The sequence below is a fragment of the Emys orbicularis genome, chromosome 12 (assembly GCF_028017835.1).
Source record: "Emys orbicularis isolate rEmyOrb1 chromosome 12, rEmyOrb1.hap1, whole genome shotgun sequence".
In the NCBI taxonomy this organism is placed as follows: Eukaryota; Metazoa; Chordata; order Testudines; family Emydidae; genus Emys; species Emys orbicularis.
This window is the reverse complement of record NC_088694.1, coordinates 20,493,647-20,516,430: the sequence shown is the minus strand read 5'-3', so window position 1 is coordinate 20,516,430 and position 22,784 is coordinate 20,493,647. Positions and strand designations below refer to the sequence as shown.

At 50.0% G+C, this 22,784-nt stretch overlaps 1 protein-coding gene across 1 annotated transcript in view; it reads right to left on the bottom strand.

Annotated features, from left to right (window-relative positions):
* Positions 1 to 4,544: 4,544 nt before the first annotated feature.
* RBPJL (recombination signal binding protein for immunoglobulin kappa J region like) overlaps positions 4,545 to 22,784 on the bottom strand; it is a 39,135-nt gene continuing 20,895 nt past the window's right edge. The window contains exons 4-12 of the mRNA XM_065414643.1: positions 20,336 to 20,406; positions 16,444 to 16,559; positions 12,823 to 12,997; positions 10,065 to 10,202; positions 8,474 to 8,583; positions 7,346 to 7,486; positions 6,491 to 6,646; positions 5,537 to 5,640; positions 4,545 to 4,818 (exon numbers count right to left, since the gene is read on the bottom strand). Of these exons, the coding sequence (XP_065270715.1) occupies positions 4,545 to 4,818; positions 5,537 to 5,640; positions 6,491 to 6,646; positions 7,346 to 7,486; positions 8,474 to 8,583; positions 10,065 to 10,202; positions 12,823 to 12,997; positions 16,444 to 16,559; positions 20,336 to 20,406 (1,285 nt within the window). The remainder of the gene's footprint in view (positions 4,819 to 5,536; positions 5,641 to 6,490; positions 6,647 to 7,345; positions 7,487 to 8,473; positions 8,584 to 10,064; positions 10,203 to 12,822; positions 12,998 to 16,443; positions 16,560 to 20,335; positions 20,407 to 22,784) is intronic.

The following is a 22,784-nucleotide window of genomic DNA, read 5'->3' as shown; positions in this document are numbered from 1 at the left end:
TTCTGATCTATCCGCTGGACACTAGAGGTGGGGGGCCAGCCGGGGTGGAAGGGCAGGACAGTGTCGCTAAGTGGGGGGGGGGGTTTAATAGCCTTCTGCCCTTCCTTAGCCACCTTCCCCCTTCTCCAGGTGCTTTGCAAACTGTAATGAATCCGCATGAGCCAGTAGGCAAGTCGGAATCATTAATTTCAGGATTCTAAGGCCTGGTCTACACTGGGGGGGATCGATCTAAGTTACGCAACTTCAGCTACGTGAATAACGTAGCTGAAGTCAACGTACTTAGATCGACTTACTGTGGTGTCTTCACTGCGGTGAGTCGACTGCTACCACTCCCCCATCGACTCCGCCTGCGCCTCTCGCGGTGGTGGAGTACAGGAGTCGACGGGAGAGTGCTCGGGGGTCGATTTATCACGTCTAGACGCGATAAATCGACCCCCGCTGGATCAATCGCTGCCCACCGATCCAGCGGGTAGTGTAGACATACCCTAAGGAAAGGAAGGAGTGAGAGCTGCAGCATAAGGACAATGAACTTCAAACAAGCAGACTTTAACAAACCCAGAGAACTGGTGGTAAGGTCCCATGTTATTAAAGGCACAACTGCAAACTAGCCTGATGTGAAGGAAGAATAAGAGGCCATCGGGATAGCTGGCAGTTGTGCCTATAACATTCTCTCCTTAAGAAACTACCATCTCTTCTGAACTCCTTTATCCATTAGATTTTCTTCCCGTACTTTACCTACCAGTTCTCTGGAACAAAAGCAGAAAGGCTAAGGCACACAGTGAGTTACACCTAGCAGGGGACATAAAAGGCAATAAGAAGAGGTTTTTAAATACAGTAGGAACAAGAGAAAGATGAAGAAAAGTTACATCTTCTGCTCAGCAGGGAAGGAGAGTTAATAACTGATGACATCAAGAAGGCTGAGGTGTTTAATGCTTATTTTGCTTCAGTCTTCACTAAAAAGGCTAATGATGACCAGATACTCAACACAATTAATATTAATAACAAGGAGGAAGGAAGGCAAGCCAAAATAAGGAAAGAACAGGTTAAAGAATATTGAGATAAGGTAAATGTATTCAAGTTGGCAGGGCCTGATGAAAATCATTGTTGGATACTTAAGGAACTAGCTGATACAATCTTGGAACTGTTAGCAATTATCTTTGAGAACTCATATGGGTCCCAGAGGACTGGAGAAAGGCGAACATAGTAGCTATCTTTAAAAATGGGAACAAAGAGGAATTATAGACCAGTCAGCCTAGCTTCCAAACCTGGAAAGACAGGGGAACAAATTATTAAGTGATCAGTTTGTAAGCACCTAGATGATAATAGGATTTTAAGGAATAGCCAGCATGGATTTGTCAAGAACAAATTATATGAAACTAACTTAACTTCCTTCTTTGACACGTGTGTGTGTGTGTGTGTGTGTGTGTGTAGATGTTGGTATAACTTGATTTTAGTAAGGCTTTTTGACACAATCCCACATGACATTCTCATAAACAAACTAGGGATATATGGTCTAGATGAAATGACTATAGGGTGGGTGCACAACAAGTTGAAAGACTGTATTCAAAGAGTAGTTTTCAATGATTCATCATCAAACTGGTAGGAAGTATTTAGTGGGGTCCTGCAGGGATCAATCCTGTGTCAATACTATTCAATATTTTCGTTAATGACTTGGATAATGGAGTGGAGAGTATGTTTGTTTATAAATGTTGCAGATGACACCAAGCCGGGAGCGGTTGGTAGCACTTTGGAGGACAGGATTGAAATTCATACCAACCTTGACAAATTAGAGAATTGGTCTGAAATCAACAAGATGAAATTCAATAATGATAAGTGTAAAGTGCTACACTTAGGAAAGAAAAATCAAATGCACAACTAAAGAATGGGGAATAACTGGCCACACGGTACTACTGCTGAAAAGGATCTGGGGGTTAGAGTGGATCACAAATTGAATCAGTCAACAATGTGATGCAGTTGCGAAAAAGGCTAATATCAATCTGGGGTGTGTTAACAGGAGTGTCGTATGTAAGACACGGGAGGTAATTGTCAGGCTCTACTCGGCCCTGATGAGGCCTCAGCTGGAGCACTGTGTCCAACTCTGGGCACCACACTTTAGGAGAGATGTGGACAAACTGGAGAGAAGGTTCAGAGGAGAGCAACAAAAATGATAGGTTTAGAAAACCTGACCTATGAGGAAAGGTTAAAAAAAACTGGGCATGTTTAGTCTTGAGAAAAGAAGACTGAGGGGATGGGAACCTGACAAAAGTCTTCAAATATGTTAAGGACTGTTATAAAGAGGACGGTGATCAATTGTTCTCCACGTCCACCGAAGGTAGGACAAGAAGTAATGGGCTTAATCTGCAGCACAGGAGATTTAGGTTAGGTATTAGGAAAAACTTTCTAACTCTAAGGGTAGTTACGCTCTGGAATAGGCTTCCAAAGGAGGTTGTGGAATCCCCGTCACTGGAGGTTTTTAAGAACAGGGTGGACCAACACCTGTCAGGGATGATCTAGGTTTACTTGGTCCTGCCTCAGTTCAGGGGCTGGACTTGCCCCCTGAAGGTCCCTCCCAGCCCTACATTACTACAATTCCATGACTCACCCCACTTTAACAGTGGGGAAACTGAGGCCCAGAGAGGCTGCAACTTGTCCATGCAGTGAGCTGTGAATAGAACCCAGCTAGCCCTGCCTCTCAGCCCTTGCTCTGATCTCTAGGCAACGCTAGTAAAGTCCCCAAGGGACAGTTTTTTAAAGGAATTTAGGCACCTAAAGACGCAGGTAGGCACCTAGTAGGATTTTCAAGAGCACTGAAGAACCTAACTCCAATTGATTTCAATGGGACTCCCACTAGGTGCCTGTCTGCCTCTTTAGGCACCTAAATTCATTTAAAAAGCTAAATGATTCTTGCTGCTGATGATCCAACCTCTCCCCTGCTTGTTGTCTCATCAGAGCCATTTCTAGGCACAGGAGGAGGCGGGAGAATGAGATGTACTGGTGATAGTGATGGGGATGGGACAAAGAGCGTCCCTCATCCCTCTTCCCCAGCAGGTTAGTTTGAGCCAGTTCCAGCAGAACAGCTGGATTTGGGGTTCTCTCACCCCATGGCACACTGCATGGATGCCATGATTACAGATTTGCCCAGAGGTGGGGCAAAAACTATGCCAGGCCAAGCAGGTCTTTCAGTGACTACGACTATAGCGTCTATCGACAGGGCGAAGGTCTCCAGTGTGTTTGCTGCATGGTGCCGGGATGAGCTCTGTTGGCAGTGCGCTTGCTGCATGAGGTGAGGACGGGCTACAGAACCAAAGCATGGAGCAGGGCTGGGGCTCCCATGGAGTTAGCAGGGGTTGTGCAGGTCTGGACAAGAGCAGGATTTGGTCCAGTATCTTGAAAAGAAAAGAAAAAAAAAAAAAAAGAGCTGCCCTTAGACAGGCATGGAACTTGGACCTTGAGAAACATGAAAATCCATCTCCCAAACCACTGGAAATAAAGTAACCTGTGTAGCATAATCCAAAACACGCCAGCCACAAGACTGCACGTGCCCGCAAAACACAGGCGTGAATGGGAGGATCCTCCAGGAGCAGCGCTGCAATTAGACGAGCAAAAGAAAGAGCCATCTGTTGCAAAGCCCGCCCAGGATTCTGAAGTTCACTAGGCAGCATCATGTTTCTTCCAGGCCTCCTGGTATACCTTCAAGAGTTCAGTGTAGGTTAAAAGCCAGTGTGGCTTTGGCAATTAAGTCACTTGTAAATCAGCCTCAACTGCCAAAACAGCGTGTTTCAAAATATACCATAGGCCTTTCGATGCCCTGGTGATCTGAAGACTCTAAATAGAGCTTTAAAGCCCACTTGTGTGTAGCACTCAGCGCTCCAGTTCCATGAAACATGGATTCTTCTTACGGCAACTTTAACTCAGCACCTTGCTCCTGAGGCATAGATTGAAGTGTGCGTGAGATGACAGGGCTAGTAATGGCAGCTCAGACTGTGCAACTTTTAAAGAAATAACCCCAGTAGGGGCCACAAATAAAAGCACATTTGGGCTCAGATTCTCAGCTGCCATAAATCAATATCGCTCCACTGAAATCAATGGCCTCAGCGCAGGAATTACTGGGTAAAAAGCTCTTTGAGGTCAGACTAGGTGATCACAATGGACCTTCCTGGCCTTAAGACCTATGAATCCATGAAATCAATGGCACCACTTTACACTGGTGTGTAAAGAACCAAACCGTGACATCTGCAAAATGTCTAGTAAAAAGATCATTTGAACCAGTTAAACACTCCTTAAGGCATGGATTTATTGTTCATTTTGTTAGTAAATTTCACAGCGGGGTGATGCTTCCTTCTGAAACAATTCTCAACAAATCTAAAAAGAACAGATGGAGTATTTTATGCACAGTAGAGCACTTGGGAGGGGGCTAACCCCAGATCCTACAGACCACAGGGATGTTTGTACCCATCTCTCAGTGTTAATGTCAGTTTCAGGGATGCTGGCAGACTTTGTTCCAAGTCCTGTTTCTGTGAAGATCCTCCACCATTCCAGGCTTGCTAGCTCTGCATGAAGAGGTGAAAATTGGTCCTAGTGAATTCCTGATGGATGCTGTTGAGTAAGGTATCGGAGTCCTGCGTCAGCTCTGGAAGGACCTGCAGGGCAGGGAGGAAGCTCTGCTCTGGGGTGTACGTAAATGTGAACGAGCTGGAGTAGATCAGCCCATCGTTCCTTATGAGCGAGAGTGGGACGGTGATGGGGTATCTCAGCCATCGCCAGTCGCTGCCAAATGCCGAGACGTCAGGGACAACACACACTAAGGACTTGGGGGTCCTGGGAACAGTGCGCAAAAGAAAAAGAAAAGAAACCATATATATTACTGTAGCCTTTCTGGAGAGGAGACTCCGCCCTGTCCCACTCACAACCCTAATGCAGCCTTTCTCCCCTAGTGCCTTTGAATAAAGCAAATTCTATTTTGCCACCTGGTGGCAGTCATTTAGTCTTGGGATTAATGGCAGCTCCTGATTTGTCCAGTCTCCTTCCTTTTCTCTCTTTCTCCCTTTCCCCTCTGTTTTGGTGGGGTTCCCGTTCCAAGGTTTGGCCCTTTGGGCCCAGACTCTCACCCTGTTTTATTTTTGCCTCATGCCCATGCTGCAGATGGAGCAGCCACGTACCTCCTGAAGTGGCCTCACGGAGGACCCATTCTCCCAGCCTGAGATCCCTTGTCGTAAATGCTGGCGTACTAGTCAATGTCCATCGAGTGCAATCCCGAGCTGGCGCAGGCATGGATCAGATGCCCTAGGAAGCCTTTTCCATCTCTAATTACAATGCTTCTGTACGTGTGTGTTATTTCCAGACTCGTCTTGTTTTGTCTTGTGGGATACCCTACACAAAATTCCCACCTAAAGCAAAGCTCCTTGGGACCACAATAATGACAAAAAAGGCCTGCCAGATGTAGCCTTTAGGGACGGTGCCATTTATGCCATCCACCACCACCTCCATCTCCGCCTGTGTCTAAACACCAGCTCATCAGACTGGTTCGCTGCTTTACCTGTACATAGTCTCAGCTTCCACATCTCCAAACCAGACCTTCAGATCTGCATGGAAATACTCGCCCTGCACCTCCAGCATCGCCACGTCCCCTCCGCCAGTCAGCTGTCACAACCAGAGCACATGGGAGAGGGTTATACACCTTGCACCATGACGTGCTGCCGCCCCAATACGTTTCTGCAGGTGGCGACGTTCCCAGCTGGAAGGCTTGCTGTCCGCCCTGCAGAAGAGTGGGCAGTGCACAGTGCCCTACCCCAGGGGAGGAGAGCAGGGCGCTGAACCGTGGGTGGGCACAAGGAGAGGGAGTTGAGGAGACAATAGGACCAGTTATTGAGCAGAGGGGAAAAGATCAAAACTTATTGATTCCTCAAATCATCTGTGAAAAATCTGCCCTGTCATGTGCACAGAGGGCAGCATGTGGCAAGAAGCCCGGGGGTTGGGGAGGGTGGAAGGTGTTTCAGAGGCACAAGCAGAGCTAGGAGAATGGATTTGCAGCCTCTTGTGCTTCGATAAGCTAGGTCAGGGGTGACCAACCTGAGCCTGAGAAGGAGCCAGAATTTACCAATGTACATTGCCAAAGAGCCATGGTAATACGTCAGCAGCCCCGCAGATCAGCGCCTCCCCCTCCCTCCCTGCACCTCCTGATCAGCACTTTCGTGGCATGCAGGAGGCTCTGGGGGAGAAGGGGAGGAGCGAGGGCATGGCAGGCTCAGGGGTGGGAGTGGGAAGGGGTGGAGTGGGGGCAGGGCCTGTGGCAGAGCCTGAGCTGTGAGCACCCCCCGGCACATTGGAAAGTTGGCACCTGTAGCTCCAGTCCTGGAGTCGATGCCTATACAAGGAGCCGCATATTAACTTCTGAAGAGCCGCATGTGGCTCCGGAGCCACAGGTTGGCCACCCCTGAGCTAGGTGAACAAAAGCTGCGCACAGGATGACAAGATGGAAAGCTCTCCGTACCTCCAGCATGGTTATAAGTGGGACTGGGCTCACAGGATCCTGAATACAGGCCAGGCTGTCACTGAACGTGTACTCCACAGTCTCCGTTCCAATTATCGTCCAGCAGGAGCCATCGTTCAGCAGCTCACGGTTCGCTTCCTTTGGGCACGGAGACGCCTGCATGGAATTTTAGTGTCATGGAGGCCACGTGCCATAGTGGTGCGAGCCGGGGACTGATAGCCAGGACTCCTGGGTTCTATTCCTGACTCTGCCATGGTCTGCTTGACTTTTGGCAAGTCACTCCACCTCTCTGTGCCACTGTCTCACCGTCAAAGGGGGATAATAATATCTCTCGACCTTTGTAAAAGGATCTGAGAGCCCTGAATGGAAGGTGCTGGACCGGCATGTTGCTATTATTATTATTATTAGCCAGCTGCTGCAGCTCCATATTCAGGGATAGGGATATGTCTATGCTGACCCAAAGGAGTGGTCAGGATCAGTGACTTCATCCTGAAATGCTTCTGGCTTAACAAAATCACATGGAAGCTTGGCTATGTGACGCTGTGGGAGGCAGCCAGAGGGGCAAGGCCAAGTGGGGAGGAAGAGAGGTCTGTGTTGCTCTGGGGTGACAGGTAAAATTAGAGCAAGGCCCAGCATGGGTAGGTGAAGTTGGAGTGGGGGTGTGTGTCTCCATGCATGGGTTCTGTCCCTATTCCCACATCACATAAAGGACTGAATTTCATTTGGGGATTGTGGGGGGCTTTAAGGTAAAGACCACTCAAGTGATGGACTCAGCAGCAAGTAACAGGAGGGAGGAGCTGGAGGGAGTTTGCTCTCGCTAACATCTGGACAGTTTCCCAGTTTGTGCTGCATTACCTGGAACTGGATCACTTTCTCTGTCGAGAGACACAGGTACATCCCGTCGCTGCCCTGGAACTGGAAAGCGCACTTGTGGAGCTGGGAGATGGGCTCATCCACATCCAGCATGGCGTACTGCTTGGTGACTTTCCGAATGATCTGTGGGGAAGGACAGACAGGCGGGCTGACCGGCCACGGAGGGGAGCAGCTCAGTGGCTGGAGAGAACCGTCAGCTCCAGAAAGTTCAGCATTTTTATCCTTCAGAGATTTTCTCAGCCCGAAACCTCCTCTGGGGCCGGTTGTGGGAATTCCCTGCTCCCTCCCCTACTGTCTGACATGGGACAAAATCAGCCCACATCATTCTAGCCTGTCTCCTGCCACTGCCCTCCCATTTGCCCTGCCCCCTGTTCACTTCATCCCCTCTCCCTCTGTCGCTTGCTCTCCCTCACCCTTGCTCACTCGCTCATTTTCACCAGGTTGGGGCAAGAGGGTGGGGTGCAGGAGGAGGTGAAGGCTCCAGCTGGGGGTGCAGGCTCTGGGGTGGGGCCAGGGATAAGGGGTTTGGGGTGCAGGAGGGGGCTACGGCTGGGGCCAAGGGGTTCGGAGTGCAGGAGGGGGCTCAGGACTGGGGAAGGGGGTTGGGGTGTGGGAGGGGCTGTGGGGTACAGACTCCGGGAGGAAGTTTGCGTGTGGGAGGGGGTTCTGAGCTGGGGCAGAGAGTTGGGGCACAGGCTCCAGGTGGCGCTGACGTCAGGCGGCTCCCAGGAAGCAGTGACATGTCCCTCCAGCTCCTAGGTGGGAGGAAGGGGGTGGCCAGAGGGCTCCGTGTGCTGCAGGCACCGCCTCCAGGCACTGCCCCTGCAGCTCCCATTGGCTCCATAGGAGCTGCGGAGCCAGCCTAGGAGCCAGAGGGACATACTGGCACTGGCTGCTTCCCAGGAGCTGCGTGGAGCCAGGCATGGAGCCTGCCTGCCCTGCTGGCACCGTGGCCAACTGGACTTTTAGTGGCCGGGTCAGCTGTGCTGACCAGAGCTGCCAGGGACCCTGTTCGACTGGCGAAAACCAGGCGGCTGGCAACCCTACATAGAGCTGAAGCCGGAAGCATTCCCCATCCTATCCGGTGTCTGAGTTTCCCGGGAGCCTTACCAGGGGCGGCAGGGTAACGCCGGTGGCTGTGCAGATGAGCTGGACTACGGAGCCGTAGCGAATGTACCCTTCCCGCAGTGGGAACTCACCCCGGGTGCAGTGCTCATCAGCTTCCCACGGAAAGGAAAAGAGATGGAGAGTTATCAACCTGGAGCAAGAAGGAGGGAACAGCTCCCTCTGGCTCTAGCTGCAGGACCAGGGTAGAGGAGAACTCTCTCTCATCACGGAGCCTGGCAGCACGGTGGATAAGGGGTTCCCTGGACACTCTCCAGGCAACTGGTACCCTGAAACTCTCCAATTTGTGCATCTTCAAGACGCAGGGTAAATGCAGCCGGCAGAGGGCAGTGCTCCCCGCAGGCCGTTCTCCACTGCGATTGGAGCAGGCAGGCCGGCACGCTGGGATCTGTAAGCTCTGCAGGTGACACCTCCAGATTCACAACGGGGAGGGAGGCAGCTGAGATCTCTTACATTTCATACAAAGCGCGCCTGGCCATCAGGCTCCAGGCGCATGCTAACGTGGCCCTTGGACCGGCACCTCCTGAGCTGCCCTTGCTCAAGACCAGCAGGCTTTTAGGGCCTGATCCAAAACCTACTGCAGTCAATAGGAGTCTTTCCACTGATTTCAAAGGGCACTGGATCAGGCCCTTAGTGAGGAAAGGGCGTTGAGAACCAGGGATGAATTTAGACTGCTCCCAGCCCTTTCCCCTGCTGTCTCCTTCCTGGAGAACGACATACCAGCGCAGGAGAAGGGAATTGGATTGTTACTGAGTCTGGGCAATACCCTGGGACTCCAGGAGGCAAACGTGGTGGCAAAGGGAAGTTAAGGTAGGTAGGAGACCAAAGCCACCGAGGGTGGGGCGGAGTGGGGGCCGGGGCGGGGGGGCGGGAGGGACATTCACAGGGAGGATAATTTCACACTGCCTGGGAGTGCTGGTAGCAGGTATCAAAGAAACCAATGGGGTCAAAATAGGTACCATCTCCTATCTATTCTTGGCCCCATCCTTGAAGTATCAGAACGCCTGCTGCTCTTTAATGTAGTTATTCTCACAACACCCCTGGGAGGCAGGGCAGGGCTAGTACTGATTGGGGCTGAGGCCCAGAGCCTCAATATACGTAGGCTTCTAACTTCCATTGACATCTGAGCATCTGGGCCTAAGTGACGTACTGAAGGTCATGTAGGAAGCCAGCACTGGAGTAGAGAATTGAATCCAGGTGTCTGAAATCCCAGATTAGCTGCCTAATCAATGGACCATCCTTCCTCCCCCCTCAGAGCTCTGTCTGCAGGCAGGGTGGGGCAATGTGCTGCAAAGAGACACAGGCTTCCTGCTGGAAGCTGGCCTCAGGGGTTCCTGACATTTTTTAGAAAGATACTTCTGTTGACCTGTGATTATGACTCGTTAAAATCAGTAAGCACCATTGTTCAGATTGGATTTGACCGCCCTGTTTGTCTTTCACTATTGCTATGCTTGGGTGGCCAAATCTACCCCTGCCGTTAATGGACACAGCTCCACTGACTTCACCAGCGGTGTACCAGCAGTGCATTTGGCCCCGTGTGGACTGCTGGAGTTTGCTGAACATGTAAGGTCCTCACCCAGGTGCAGTGTGAATGCTGCCCATTGCCTTGCGCTAGCGATGAAGGTGCCACCCTCTACGGACAGATAACGGGTGCTGACCGTCTGGGAGCGGAGGCGGTTAAAGAGGGAAACCTTGGACCCAGATGAGATGCACACTGCAAAAGACAGACAGACGCCGGCATTAGCACTGATGGAAACTCACTGTTATCAGTATCAGCTTGCCCGAATACCGGAGCATGGCTGAGCGATTTGATAGCTGCAGAGACCAGTTATTGCTTTGCATAGAGTTAGGATAAAGAATGCAGTGAACCATCATGTTACAAAATCTTGTTCTTCTGAGTCTTTGTCCACGTGGATCCCACGGGTGGTGTGCATACACCTCCAGGTGCGTGAGTGGGATCCAGGCAGACAAAACACCTCGAAGAACCTGTGACTGTGAGGTGAGTAACCATTCTTCTGCGCTGCCAACACTTCATAATATCTTCAAAATCTGTGACTGAAAAGACCTATTAAGTCATATCTTGTGCAGTCCGGGGTTGCTTTCCCCTGCTCTACAGGTCATTAGCTAATGCTCCATGCGTTCTCGTTTTCATATCAGCGTGTGGTTTGAAAGCACTGCTCTGCCTTTCTCAGACTCCGCAGGGCTAGGCTGGTGTACACAGCATAATGAACACTAGCCCTTTCTGGCTGGCTTTCCCTTTAGCGGAGTACTAGCTGAGATGGCCTTTTATAAAGGGTGGGTGATGCCTTTGTCTGTATGTGGAGATCTTTGAACAGAAACCCTGACAAAGGTTCTGCATTAGATCTTTACACAGCGTGATTATGTAAGCGGGGGAATGGTCCCGCTATTGTGGGGAACTTTCCTGGCTTCTGCACTACCCCGGTGAAGTGGGCTAGCGAAAGGATCTGAGTCCTTGCTCCCACTTCCTTTACCCAGAGGCCTCCCTGCCCTTGAGGACTCCCCTTCACTCTCCTGTCTGGCAGAGTCCTCGTAAACCCCGACAAGGCTGGGCCCAGGATTCCTGGGGGGCTCGACCCCCAACCCTGCTGTGGTCACCCAGGACAGGGGCTAGGGTGTCCCCACTCCGGGGTACTCTCTCTGCACTGGGCACCTCCCTGACCCACTGATCATTTCATACAATTTAAAGCAAATACAAGTTGTTTAATTAACAATTAATTTTAAAAAAGAATAAGGAAAAATGGGAAAGGTTAAAGGAAAACACATCAACGCGCTCTGTGGCAGGGAACATTGCAAACTGTGTCTCTTGAACGTCAGGGCAGTTCACAGTCTGTTCCTTGTAGGTCCCAGGCTCCTTCTCAGGCCCTGGCTGTGCTGCAGGGATACTGCGGGTTGGACACTTGCTCTGGCGGTGGCCACACGCTCTCAAGCTCTAGGTGGCAGGACCCTTTTTCCCAGCGTCGCCCCTGCCCGGTCGGGGTTATGATCCCCCTCCAAGTCTGGCCTGCAAGGCCTCTTGGCTGAGGTGTCTCCCTGCGCTGGGCCCACTGCCCAGGGTCCTCCTCACTCTCCCCAGCTGCTCACCACACCCCACTCCGGACTGCTCCAGCCCTGGCTCCAGCTCCACTCTGCCTCAGCACGGCTGCTGCTGCTGCTCTGCTTCTCTGGCTCTGGTTACTACAGCTCTGCCCCCAGCACAGGTCGGCTCTGCAGGCTGCTTCTGTGACTCTGCTCCCAGCTCTGACCTGCTTCCTGGCTGCTTGTCTGGCCTCTCTGGCTCTGGTTGCTGCAGCTCTCCTCCCAGGGCAGCTCTGCTCTCTCTGGGCTGTGCTCTGGCTTTGGGGCTGCAGCTCTGCTCCCAGCAACTTAGCTCAGGCCCCTGCTCTCTCCTTAGCTCGGCCCCGCTCTGTCTGACCCAGGCAATTCCAGTTCACACGGAGGGCGGGACCCCCCTGGCCTCCTGACTCTCTGATTAGCCTGCCCGCCCTGTCAATCAGGCTGATCTGGAGCATTGGCCTCTCCCCATTGTTCCTGGGGACTGTCAGTCTCAGGCTCCTGATTTGCCATCGACCCTTCCCCTTTTAGTGCTGGGAGCTAGCCAGCCAAAACACCCCCACTGAATGTTAGTAAGGGGGCAACAGTCCCCTTACAGTAGGATACATTTTTGAGAAAGTGGACATAAATATGCCCTGATCCATTCTTCCTTCTGTTGACTTCACCGGGCTTTGGATCAGGCAGCCTATAGCGCAGGGGTCGGCAATCTTTCAGAAGTGGTGTGCCGAGTCTTCATTTATTCACTCTGATTTAAGGTTTCGCATGCCAGTAATACATTTTAACGTTTTTAGAAGGTCTCTTTCTATAAGTCTATAATATATAATGAAACTATTGTTGTATGTAAAGTAAATAAGGTTTTAAAAATGTTTAAGAAGCTTCATTTACAATTAAATTAAAATGCAGAGCCCCCCGAACCGGTGGCCAGGATCCGGGCAGTGTGAGTGCCACTGAAAATCAGCTCGCGTGCCGCCTTTGGCACGCATGCCATAGGTTGCCTACCCCTGCTATAGTGCATAAGCCTGTCATGTGTAAGGACTTGGCGGATATTCAATCTGCCATCTGTGATGGTTTCTTGTTTGCTTTATATCAGTGCCCCGTTCTGATAAAGCCTCTGAGAAACCTGTTCAGGTATTAGCTACTCAGACGGCTGAAAGGGTGCGTGCTACTGAAGCACCGGAGAACAGAGAGTATCACAGAGATTGCTGTTAAAAACCCTTCAGCGCTCAGCTCCCATTGACGAGGCTGGCTCCCCTGCTACTTACAGTCTGTGTTCTTCAGGGACTGCTTCTTCTGTGAGGGTTTGGAAATCACTTTGATCAGCTTGCTGTGGAAAGTGCCGATCTCCTGCCCATTGCTGAAGAAGAGCTTCAGAACCAGCCGGAAATGCTTCCTCTTTTCTGTGTCGGAGATGTAGAGTGCTTTGGCACAGCTGAACTCCTGTCAGTAACAAGGGGCTATTGTCATAGGCTGGAGATTGTGTCTGGAGTCTTTGGGTGCATCTTCCCTGAAGATACGCCAGTGAGGGGGGACACTGATATCTGCCTACCTAGATACCTAGAGCGATACCTGCTCACGTCTTCATTTCCTTTGCAGCTGGGGGGCTTTATCTGCTGAGAGAGTGAGAGGCTGGCCAACAGCATTGGTTAATGATCGCTTAGTGCAGGCAAGGTCCCCTGATAAACTCACCTCTGCTCATATACTGTTGTCCCTAGGCAGGAGACTTGACTGAGCAACAGAGGGTCCCTGTGGCACCTTTGAGACTAACAGAAGTATTGGGACCATAAGCTTTCGTGGGTAAGAACCTCACTTCTTCAGATGCAAGATGCTTATGCTCCCAATACTTCTGTTAGTCTCAAAGGTGCCACAGGACCCTCTGTTGCTTTTTACAGATTCAGACTAACACGGCTACCCCTCTGATACTTGACTGAGCAGAGAGTGATAAGCACTGAAGGGTCCCTGAGGTCCCTTCCAACCCTGATATTCTATGATTCTATGATAAAGGGACAAATGGCCATGGAGACTGGGGAACTCCTAACTATCACAATGATGGGGCACTACTGTTGCCAAGGTTTATTATTTGTATTGCGGGAGGACCTAGGAGCCCCAGTCAGGGACCAGGACCCCCTTGTGCACCAATTCTGTACCAAGACAGACCAAAAAGACAATCCCTGCCCCCAGATGCTTACAGTCGGTGTAAAGATGCTCATGGTGCTTTCCAGACAACAAACAAAAGACATAGGCCAAAGGAGCTTGTCTTTTAGTATAGATTGCATGAAAGAGTAAATAACAAGAAGCCAGGAGCCCCTAGAGGCTGGGACCCTGGCCCCACCAGCCCTTCTACCATATTAAGTTTTGCCTAATTAGTTGGTCAGGTATTTTAGGCAAAAGAACTTTTAAACTAGTGTATGTGTGAAAAAGGGGAAAAAATCACTGCTGGATTTTGCATGAAAATTTTCACTCTTTTGTTACGAACTAATTTTGTTTCCTGGAATTTTTTGCTTTTCCCTGAAATGTTGATGATGTGACATTTTGGGTCCACAAAATGTCATCGGAAAACCCGGAAATCAACGTCCTCATGAAACTGCCCACTGAAGCGGGAGTGCTGGAAAGTGGACGTGGCTATTTTTGAAACTCTTCCTGCGTGGGAAGAGAGAGACTGAGAGCTGACAGACACTTTTCCATGTGTGTTTGTTTCTATCTACCCACCTATCGCAGATGGTTAGCACAGGCCCTGACCCTGAAAACGCTTACTCACATGCTGAACTTTACACACAATTGGTCCCGCTTGGCTCAGTGTAAATGAGCATGGCCAGGTTAGTAGGGTGGGACCTTAGACTGTAAGCTCTTTGGGGCAAAAACTATATCTTCATATGTGTTTGCAACGCACCCAGTCCAAGGAGGCCCTGATCCTGGCTGGGGCCTCTGAGTATCATAAGGAGTACTGCAGAAATGGATCTGGGGGTCATAGTGAACCACAAGCTAAATATGAGTCAACAGTGTAACGCTGTTGCAAAAAAAGGTAACATCATTCTGGGATGTATTAACAGGTGTGTTGTAAGCAAGACACGAGAAGTAATTTTTCCGCTCTACTCTATGCTGATTAGGCCTCAACTGGAGTATTGTGTCCAGTTCTGGGCACCACATGTCAGGAAAGATGTGGGCAAATTGGAAAATGTCCAGAGAAGAGCAACAAAAATGATTAAAAGTCTAGCAAACATGACCTATGAGGGAAGATTGAAAAAACTGGGTTTGTTTAGTCTGGGGAAGAGAAGACTGAGAGAGGACATAACAGTTTTCAAGTATATAAAAGGTTGTTACAAGGAGGAGGGAGAAAAATTGTTCTTCTTAACCTCTGAGGATAGGACAAGAAGCAATGGGCTTAAATTGCAGCAAGGGCAGTTTAGGTTGGACATTGGGAAAAACTTCCTGTCAGGGTGGTTAAGCACTGGAATAAATTGCCTAGGGAAGTTGTGGAATCTCCATCATTGGAGATTTTTAAGAGCAGGTTAGACAAACACCTGTCAGGGATGGTCTAGATAATACTTAGTCCAGCACGAGTGCAGGGGACTGGACTAGATGACCTCTCAAGGTCCCTTCCAGTCCTATGATTCTATGATAAACAGTAACACAGAGAGGGAGAGAGCAACAACAAGGCTTGTGACACTAGGCAAGGGTGTAAGACAATCAATTAACCCAGCAACTCAGCCTGCGCCGGATTCCTGCCCAACCTGAGCACGATGACATGTGCAGAAGTGAATCACTGCACAGCATGGTGCTACAAACTGGCTCCTGTTAGTCATGTGGCTGAACATACAGCTCTCCAAACCACGATGCCTGGGCCTCCCCTAGAAGGGGTATCTTCAATAATCTTCACTCTAAATAGTTTCAATGTCCACCTTATAACAACAAAGACTTCAGTGAAAAGATGCCCTTCATGCTGGTGTGGGGATGGGAGACCTGCAGGGGGCTGCAGGAGCCAGATGGCTGTTCTTCTCTGTCCTTCCTTATGTGCTTTGGGTTTTCAGAAAGGAAACTGCCCACCTTGCACTGTGCTGTGTGTATTAATGATGATTCTTAAGCACCACCCTGTGAAGGGCCCAGAAGACAAGACCCCCCTTCACCAGAGCCACCATCACTTCGCTCAATACACCCAAGAAAATGCACTGCAGGACAAAGCAGCTCCCACTAGGACATGATGGGGTCCATTCAGAGGAGCTATAGGTTCATTTAAAGGGGGAAATGATTAGAGATGTTATTTCAGGTGGAGTGAAGAGCTGAGGAATGGCAGAGGCTTTATTTACACTGGGGCTAGAAAATTCCAAATGGAAATTAATGTTCACATGTGATTTACTCAACATAACACAAGAAATCTCCCTAGGTTTACAGTTTCCCAGTCACCTTGGCGCTTCGGCTGCACTGATATGCTGTAAGGGAAGCACTGCAAACACAAAGGTCCTTTTTGTTATATTTCTGGCCAACCCCAGACCCCACATTCTTCAGAGCCCCAAGATAATACTTGATAGATTTCTTTCCCTATAGGAAGATGCCAAGTTATAGCTCTAGCCCACAACGTTTGTGACAGGTCGGTGTTTTCATTAGCAGTTTATCTGTAAATGAAAGACCGCACTCTCATTTTGTGATGAGTGGCATTGCCATTTGTCAGGAGAATACTATGGGCTGGGGAAACTGCGTAATCCCTGGCCATCCTCCAGCCACAAGGGCCAGGAAGTTGAAAAGATGGTGACAAAGAAAGATCGGTTTCCTGGCAAACCGTGAGTGAAGAGCACTCACAGTGCTGCAGGGAGATGCCTGGTCATATGTGACTAGGGGGCAGGAGAGCCTAGAGAGTTGTTGTGTCAGGGGGGTCATTTTACTCAGCTTACCTTGGAGTCTGGCTGCTCCTCAAAGTTGAGTTTCTGGGTCTCCATGTGGCCGCTGCCCATGCTGTCCAGCCCCATGTACCCGCACACCCTGAAACCAGCCTCTCCCAAATCTCTCGCTGGAAAAGAGAAGAAGAAACATTTCCCAGCCACAGAAACCTGGACACCAGCTGAAACCAATGCAGCTGGGACCATGGAGCCTGAAGTGAGAGGGTCGGGGCTGCTGCTGCCCAGACTGCTGGTGGCAATGGAGAGAGAGGGAGGGCTGAGCTGTTGTCGCCCCCCCATGCCCTCACTAGAGAGAGGAAGAGGAGACTGGGTAGTTACTGCCTCCCCCTCCCCCCTGAGAGAGCTCAGGCAGGTGAACCTCCCCAGAAGCATCTTTGGGACACTTGGACACTTCTGGTCTCCAGCCACACTGATGTGAGATGCTGCTTTCCTGCATCTCACCCTCCCTATCCTGCACCCCTAGACACCTTCAACAACAGGCTTGGCAGCTTCTCCCGACTGCCCTGCTTCACCAGCCCCTCTCCCCCGATCCCCGTCTCCATCCCCCTTCTGTTCCTCCTGGCTCTGATCTTCCTGCTTCCCTTCTCCCACGTCCCTGTCTCTCCACCCCTCCAACCTTTTACCTTCCCGTATCCTCCCCCACCTGGGCTGCATGCTCCCCTCCCCAGAGCTCATTCCAGAAGCCCCTTGTTCTGCGAAGTATGTAGGATGTCTTCGCCTGTGCACATACACAACACCCAGCAGGGATGGATGGGGGCACGTGTCCAGAGATTGAGAGCTACACCAAGCTGTGACGGTAACGACCTTAAATACCCACGACAGGACATTTGTCACCCTTGTCCTCCCCCCTGCTATCCCCAATCCAGTGTTTGCTGCTACCTCTTGTGGCATCTTTGTCTGTCATTTAGGTTGTAAGCTCTTTGGGACAGGGACCTGGGGTGAAAGCCATACTCCATTGAAATCAATGGCAAAACTCCCCTTGACTTCAGTGGGGCTAGGATTTCACTGTGTCTTTATTTATTCACCTGCATGGTGCCTTGAATGCTTTGGGGCACTCAGTGAGTGAATAATGAAAATAATGGGGTGCTGCTGTTGCCCCCCAGGGCAGAGCTGCATGGGGGCAATGGGAAACATTTTGCTTTTCCGGGGACCCAGGGAAGTGAAATTTTCTGGATGTTTTACCAGCACTGAGAACCTGTTCACCCTGTTCTGCTGGCCACCAAGTGCAGCATTTCCTACCCTTACGGGCACCCACACTCCTCAGATGCTAATTAAGTCGGTACTGTTTATGCAGTAATTGTTTCACAGTGATCATAACTAACGGCTGAAGCAATGAAGCCCCTGGACTATCTGAAATGAGTCTGCACACTGCCATCCCGGCATGACCCTGCACTCAGCACCCCTTTCAGCACAGCCAGGTTTTGCCTGACCATCGCTCTGAGCCCCTGCTATGTCAATGAATCTGGAGGCTGTCAAACCCTCTCTGTGGTCCGGACACATTTCCTGCAGCTGGCAGCATGACCTAGAGCACTGCTGCTGCAGGCGTTGTGGTGTTTTCTCAGGCTCTCGGCTGTCTGGCGGGCAGGCCGGCCCCTAGAATCCCTCACAATGATTAATTCCCTGGTCTGTGGCTCTTAGGATATGTCTACACTGCAGTCGGAGGTGTGATGGCAGCTCATGTAGGCATATCCACACTAGCTTGAATCTAATTAGTATGGCTAAAAATAGCAGTGAAGACACAGGGGCATGCACCCTGGTGCAGACTGTACAAGCCCACCTGGAACCCTGGCCAGGGCTGCCCAGAGGATTCAGGGGGCCTGGGGCAAAGCAATTTCGGGGGCCCCTTCCATAAAAAAAAGTTGCAGTACTATAGAACACTATATTCTCGTGGGGGCCCCTGCAGGGCCCGGGGCCTGGGGCAAATTGCCCCACTTGCCCCCCCCCGGGCGACCCTGACCCTGGCTATGTATTTGCATTGCTAGCACATGCTTGGATTGACTTCACTGCTATTTTAGCCTTGCTAGCTAGATTAAAGCTAGCACAGGTATAGCTATGAGCTGCAATCACTCCTCCACCTGCAGTATAGATACATCCTTAATTTTGTTTGGATACCTTAGGCCAAACTCAGTCCTGACAAAAGGGGGAATCTCTCCTCTTGATTTCTGTGGGAGGGACACAGGCTCAGAACTTCTCAGGTTCTGGTCCAGAGCTAGCAACTGGCTGTGGTGTTTGGATCACCTTCATTGTGAGGGATGGTTGGCTAGAAGGTTTTGTGTAGGGCTCAAGTCAAGGGCTTGATAACTCCATCCACACAGAGAGCTAGGAAATTACTCCCTGGCAAATGCCTTGATTCACCAGCATTCACGGAGGGTAAAGTCCTCGGACCAAATACAGAAGTTCTTACTCAGTTGACACTCCCATTGCCTTTCAATGAACCTAGGAGAGGAGAGCAACATCTAATTCCCTCCTGATGCCTCAAGCTGTGAAGCCGCCATTATAGGAGTGTACCCATTGTTAACAGGCAGGGCCGGCTCCAGCATTTCTGCCGCCCCAAGCAAAAAAAAAAAAAAAGCCGCGCTCGGCAGCGGCAGTTCAGCGGCAGGTCCTTCGCTCCTAGAGGGAGTGAGGGACCTGCCGCCCCCGAATTGCTGCAGGTGCCGCCCCTCTCCCTTGGCCGCCCCAAGCACCTGCTTGTTAAGCTGGTGCCTGGAGCCGGCCCTGTTAACAGGTATGTCTACACTGCAAATAAAAACCTGCAGCAGTAAGTCTCAGAGCCCAGTTCAATTGACTTGGGCTCAGGCAGTGGGGCTAAAAGTAGCAGTGTAGACATTCCCATTCAGGTGAGTGGGAATGTCTACACTGTTATTTTTAGCCCCTCATCCTGATCCCAATGCAATTGACCTGGGCTCTGAGACTTGCTGCTGCGGGTTTTTCATTGCAGTGTAGACATACCCTAAATGGTCTCACGGTCAAGAATTTTCCTCCAAACTCTCCCTTTTCTATCTTCAGTCCTCGCTCCTGACTGGAGCTGGTCAGGAAATGGTTTCTTTCCCCCCCCCACAAAAATTTTTCATGTGACTGAACATTTTTCATTATCATCAAAAGTTTTCTTTGGAATTTTTCAGGTTTGTGCTGAAAACTGAAAAATGTCAAGTTTTTGGTTGCGGAAAACAAAATAAATAGTTTGTTAAAAATGCAGTTTTTGAACTTTTTGTTATTGTGGCTGAAAACCTGAACATTTTGACGAAAATGGAATTTTTTTCCATGAAAATTTCCATTTTATAGAAAATGGATTTTCACGAAAAATTTTAGACCAGCTCCTGGTCCCAACCCCCTTTGCCTCCGTGCATAATCCCCTCCCCTCAGGTCCTGATCCCCAGGTCTTGTCCCCATTTTCCTCAGCAGATCACATGTGGTGCCTTCAGACTCTCCTTAGAGGAAGTCCCCTCTGATCTTTGGCACTTTTAATGGCCTCTTTTTAGAGTCTCTCCAATGTATCAGTCCTGCAGATGGAACATGCCCTGCTTCTTCCCATCAGCTCAAGCCTAGTTCCATCGCTTCCTTCGCTGCTTTTCATCACCCCCACTTCGCCCTTTCCTGTGAACTTGCTAATAGAGCTGAACAAATATATAATTTGATGAATTTAACCTTGTGATCTGTTTGAGTACATGAACTATGTATTCATTTGTCATGGGTATTCACTCTATTAAAGCTCAAGAACTCGAACACTAACAGGTCAAATATACACTCAAACCGAAAGTCACTTTCATGTCTGAATGAATATTTGCAGACAGCTTTTCCCACTGTGCTCAGTTCTTCTTATCAGGAGTGGCTGAGCGGCAGGACTTCTGCTCTCCAGGCATACGTGGCTTTCTTCTGCTCTTACCTTTTATCTGTTCCTGCTTCAGTTTCCAACCTGGTCCAGTCAGATAAACACAAGGTGGGGGGCAGAAAAACCTAACAAAACAAAACAGCATCTTTGTTAAGTGAACACTACGGTAAGGGACTTCACCAAGAAGGGTTGTTTCTTTGTATGCTTGTGAATCCAGAGTCTTCTTCATTGCTTAACCAAGTGAGAGATGCTTAGACATGACCTGCTTTGGGGTCACTAATGCCAGCATATACTTGGAGCAGGTCTGGGGTACAGATCAAGAACTCTGAATGGTTTGCTATCTCTGTAGTGACAGGTGGATGGAGCCCAGTGCTGCAGGGTATTAGTCTGGCAAGCAGCTTAGATTGAAAACACTGGTAAGACAGTTATAAAATTAAAAGAGCTACATAGCTAGGGCAAAAATCATAAGGCTCATCTGCTGTTTTACCACCCCAGGGCATGTTTTCACAGGAGATGCACCCACAAAAATGTGGATGCCTGCACCGCACTCGTATTTGCATGTGCAGATATGTGCTAAGTGCGCAGTCATGCCATCTGCATGACCAATGGCGGGTCTTTGCAGGCACAGAATCATAGAAACGTAGGGCTGGAAGGTGCCTCAAGAGGTCCCCTGTCCATTTCCCGGCACCAAGGCAGGATGACATATACCTACACCATCCTGGACAGGTGTTGAGGCCACGATGGGAGGGAGCTCAGTTCACTCGTTGTTCCTGTCTCTCTTTGGCCTAAACAGTCTGCCATGTTGTGAACATCTCCCCATCTGTTCTCGTGCGAGCCTCCCCTGGGTTCCTCCAGCAGGGGATGGATGTGGTTGCACAATTAAACCTGTTTCTGGCTTTAAGACTCTGGTGACATGCAGACCTATCAGGCTGTAATGGCTTTACATGTCTCGGTGTGTGAAGACCCAGAGCATGTCCCTAACTTGAAGCACCTGAGGAGGATGTGAAGGCAGCAGCTGTTCAACCATGTAGAGTTAGCAAGAGGTCAGCATGAGTTAGGTCATGCTGAGGCAGCTCTTTTAGCTTCTCCTCCTTGCATGACAAACCAACCACATCCAGTGCCCTGCGCAGCACTGGAGAGATGAGATTGCCTCTTGCCGCAATGTCCATCCCCCTGCCCGAGACTCCCGCATGTGCAGCCACATCTATCAGGTGCTCTGTTAGTGGAACATGCCAGCCCTACCCAAGGGCAGATGGCTGAGAGGGCGCATAGGGAAAGCTGACTTCAGATCTTCCCTCCTTGAGTCAAGGGAGAATTTGTCACAGAGACTTTTTCAGCTTGGAATGTGGAAGTTTCAGCAGGTTGAGAACACAGTTTGTATTCACAGCCAGCTCCTGAGACCAGTGCAAACAAATCTATAGCCAAAGTTTTGGAAACACATTTTCCTGTGTTTTATTTGGGTTTCCACTGTCTTTGCATTCATGTGAATGGTGCAGATTCATCCCATATTGATACTGTGTAAAATGTTAGCAGTGAAAACATCAGTCTGGGCTGGTTCCATATTTCTGGGTCCTAATCTCCTTGGCTATGTGTTTATTTAAACAAGTTAGCAACAGTGTAGGACCCTGAATCCCCATATCCAGGAAAAATAGCACTAGCTTATTTAAACTTTAACCTAGAAGCGGTGCCAGCTTGTAATCACTTTTTAGATTTCGCTTAGTTTTTTCTTGCCAAACCCACAAAACCTGCTTCCCATCATCCTTTGCACCACGCCTCAACCAGGGTGCGCCAGGGCTATGTCTTTGGTTAGCCCCAGTGACGCAGCAGCTCCACTCGCTGGCTCAGCGCCTCAAGAGGATAACAATCTCAGGGCTGTTTGAAATGGGCCTGAACCAAAATCCCAGATCCAAACACCCGTAAACTCCGAAGGCTGGATCTGGATCTGCATTTTGCAGCTGGCCGCAATCTCTACAGTGGATCAAACTCAGAGCTCACAGCCGTCCTCTAGGGAAGGTTGGATCTCAACTCTACAGCCAGGGCCCACCTCTGTGAAAATTATCTTCCATTGATTCAGTGACGGGAGAGGGAGTAAAAAAACCAAAACCCCACCCTCAGTACAATAGGGCCTCTCTCAACCTCCTACGGAGAAAGAGATGACGAGAGGGGAGAGAAAAGCATGAGAGAGAAGAGCAGAGGAAAGGAGAGAATGGAAAAGGGGGAAGAAGGAAGGAATCTAACTGACTTGGACAATGACTGTTAAACAGAGTGAGGATGGGCTGCAGCAAAGACTGATTGCCGAGGGCACTCCAGCTATCTGCGTGGGGGAGGTGAAATGGCCAGTGGTGTCCCACAGGGGTCAGTGTTCAGCCCTTCCCACCATTTCATTAATCCAGGATAGAGTGTTCGGGGCAGGGACTGACTTTTTGTTATCTGTTTGGGCAGCGCAGGGGGCCCTGATCGGGAGGCTTAGGTACTACTATCATAATCATCATGAATGACTGTA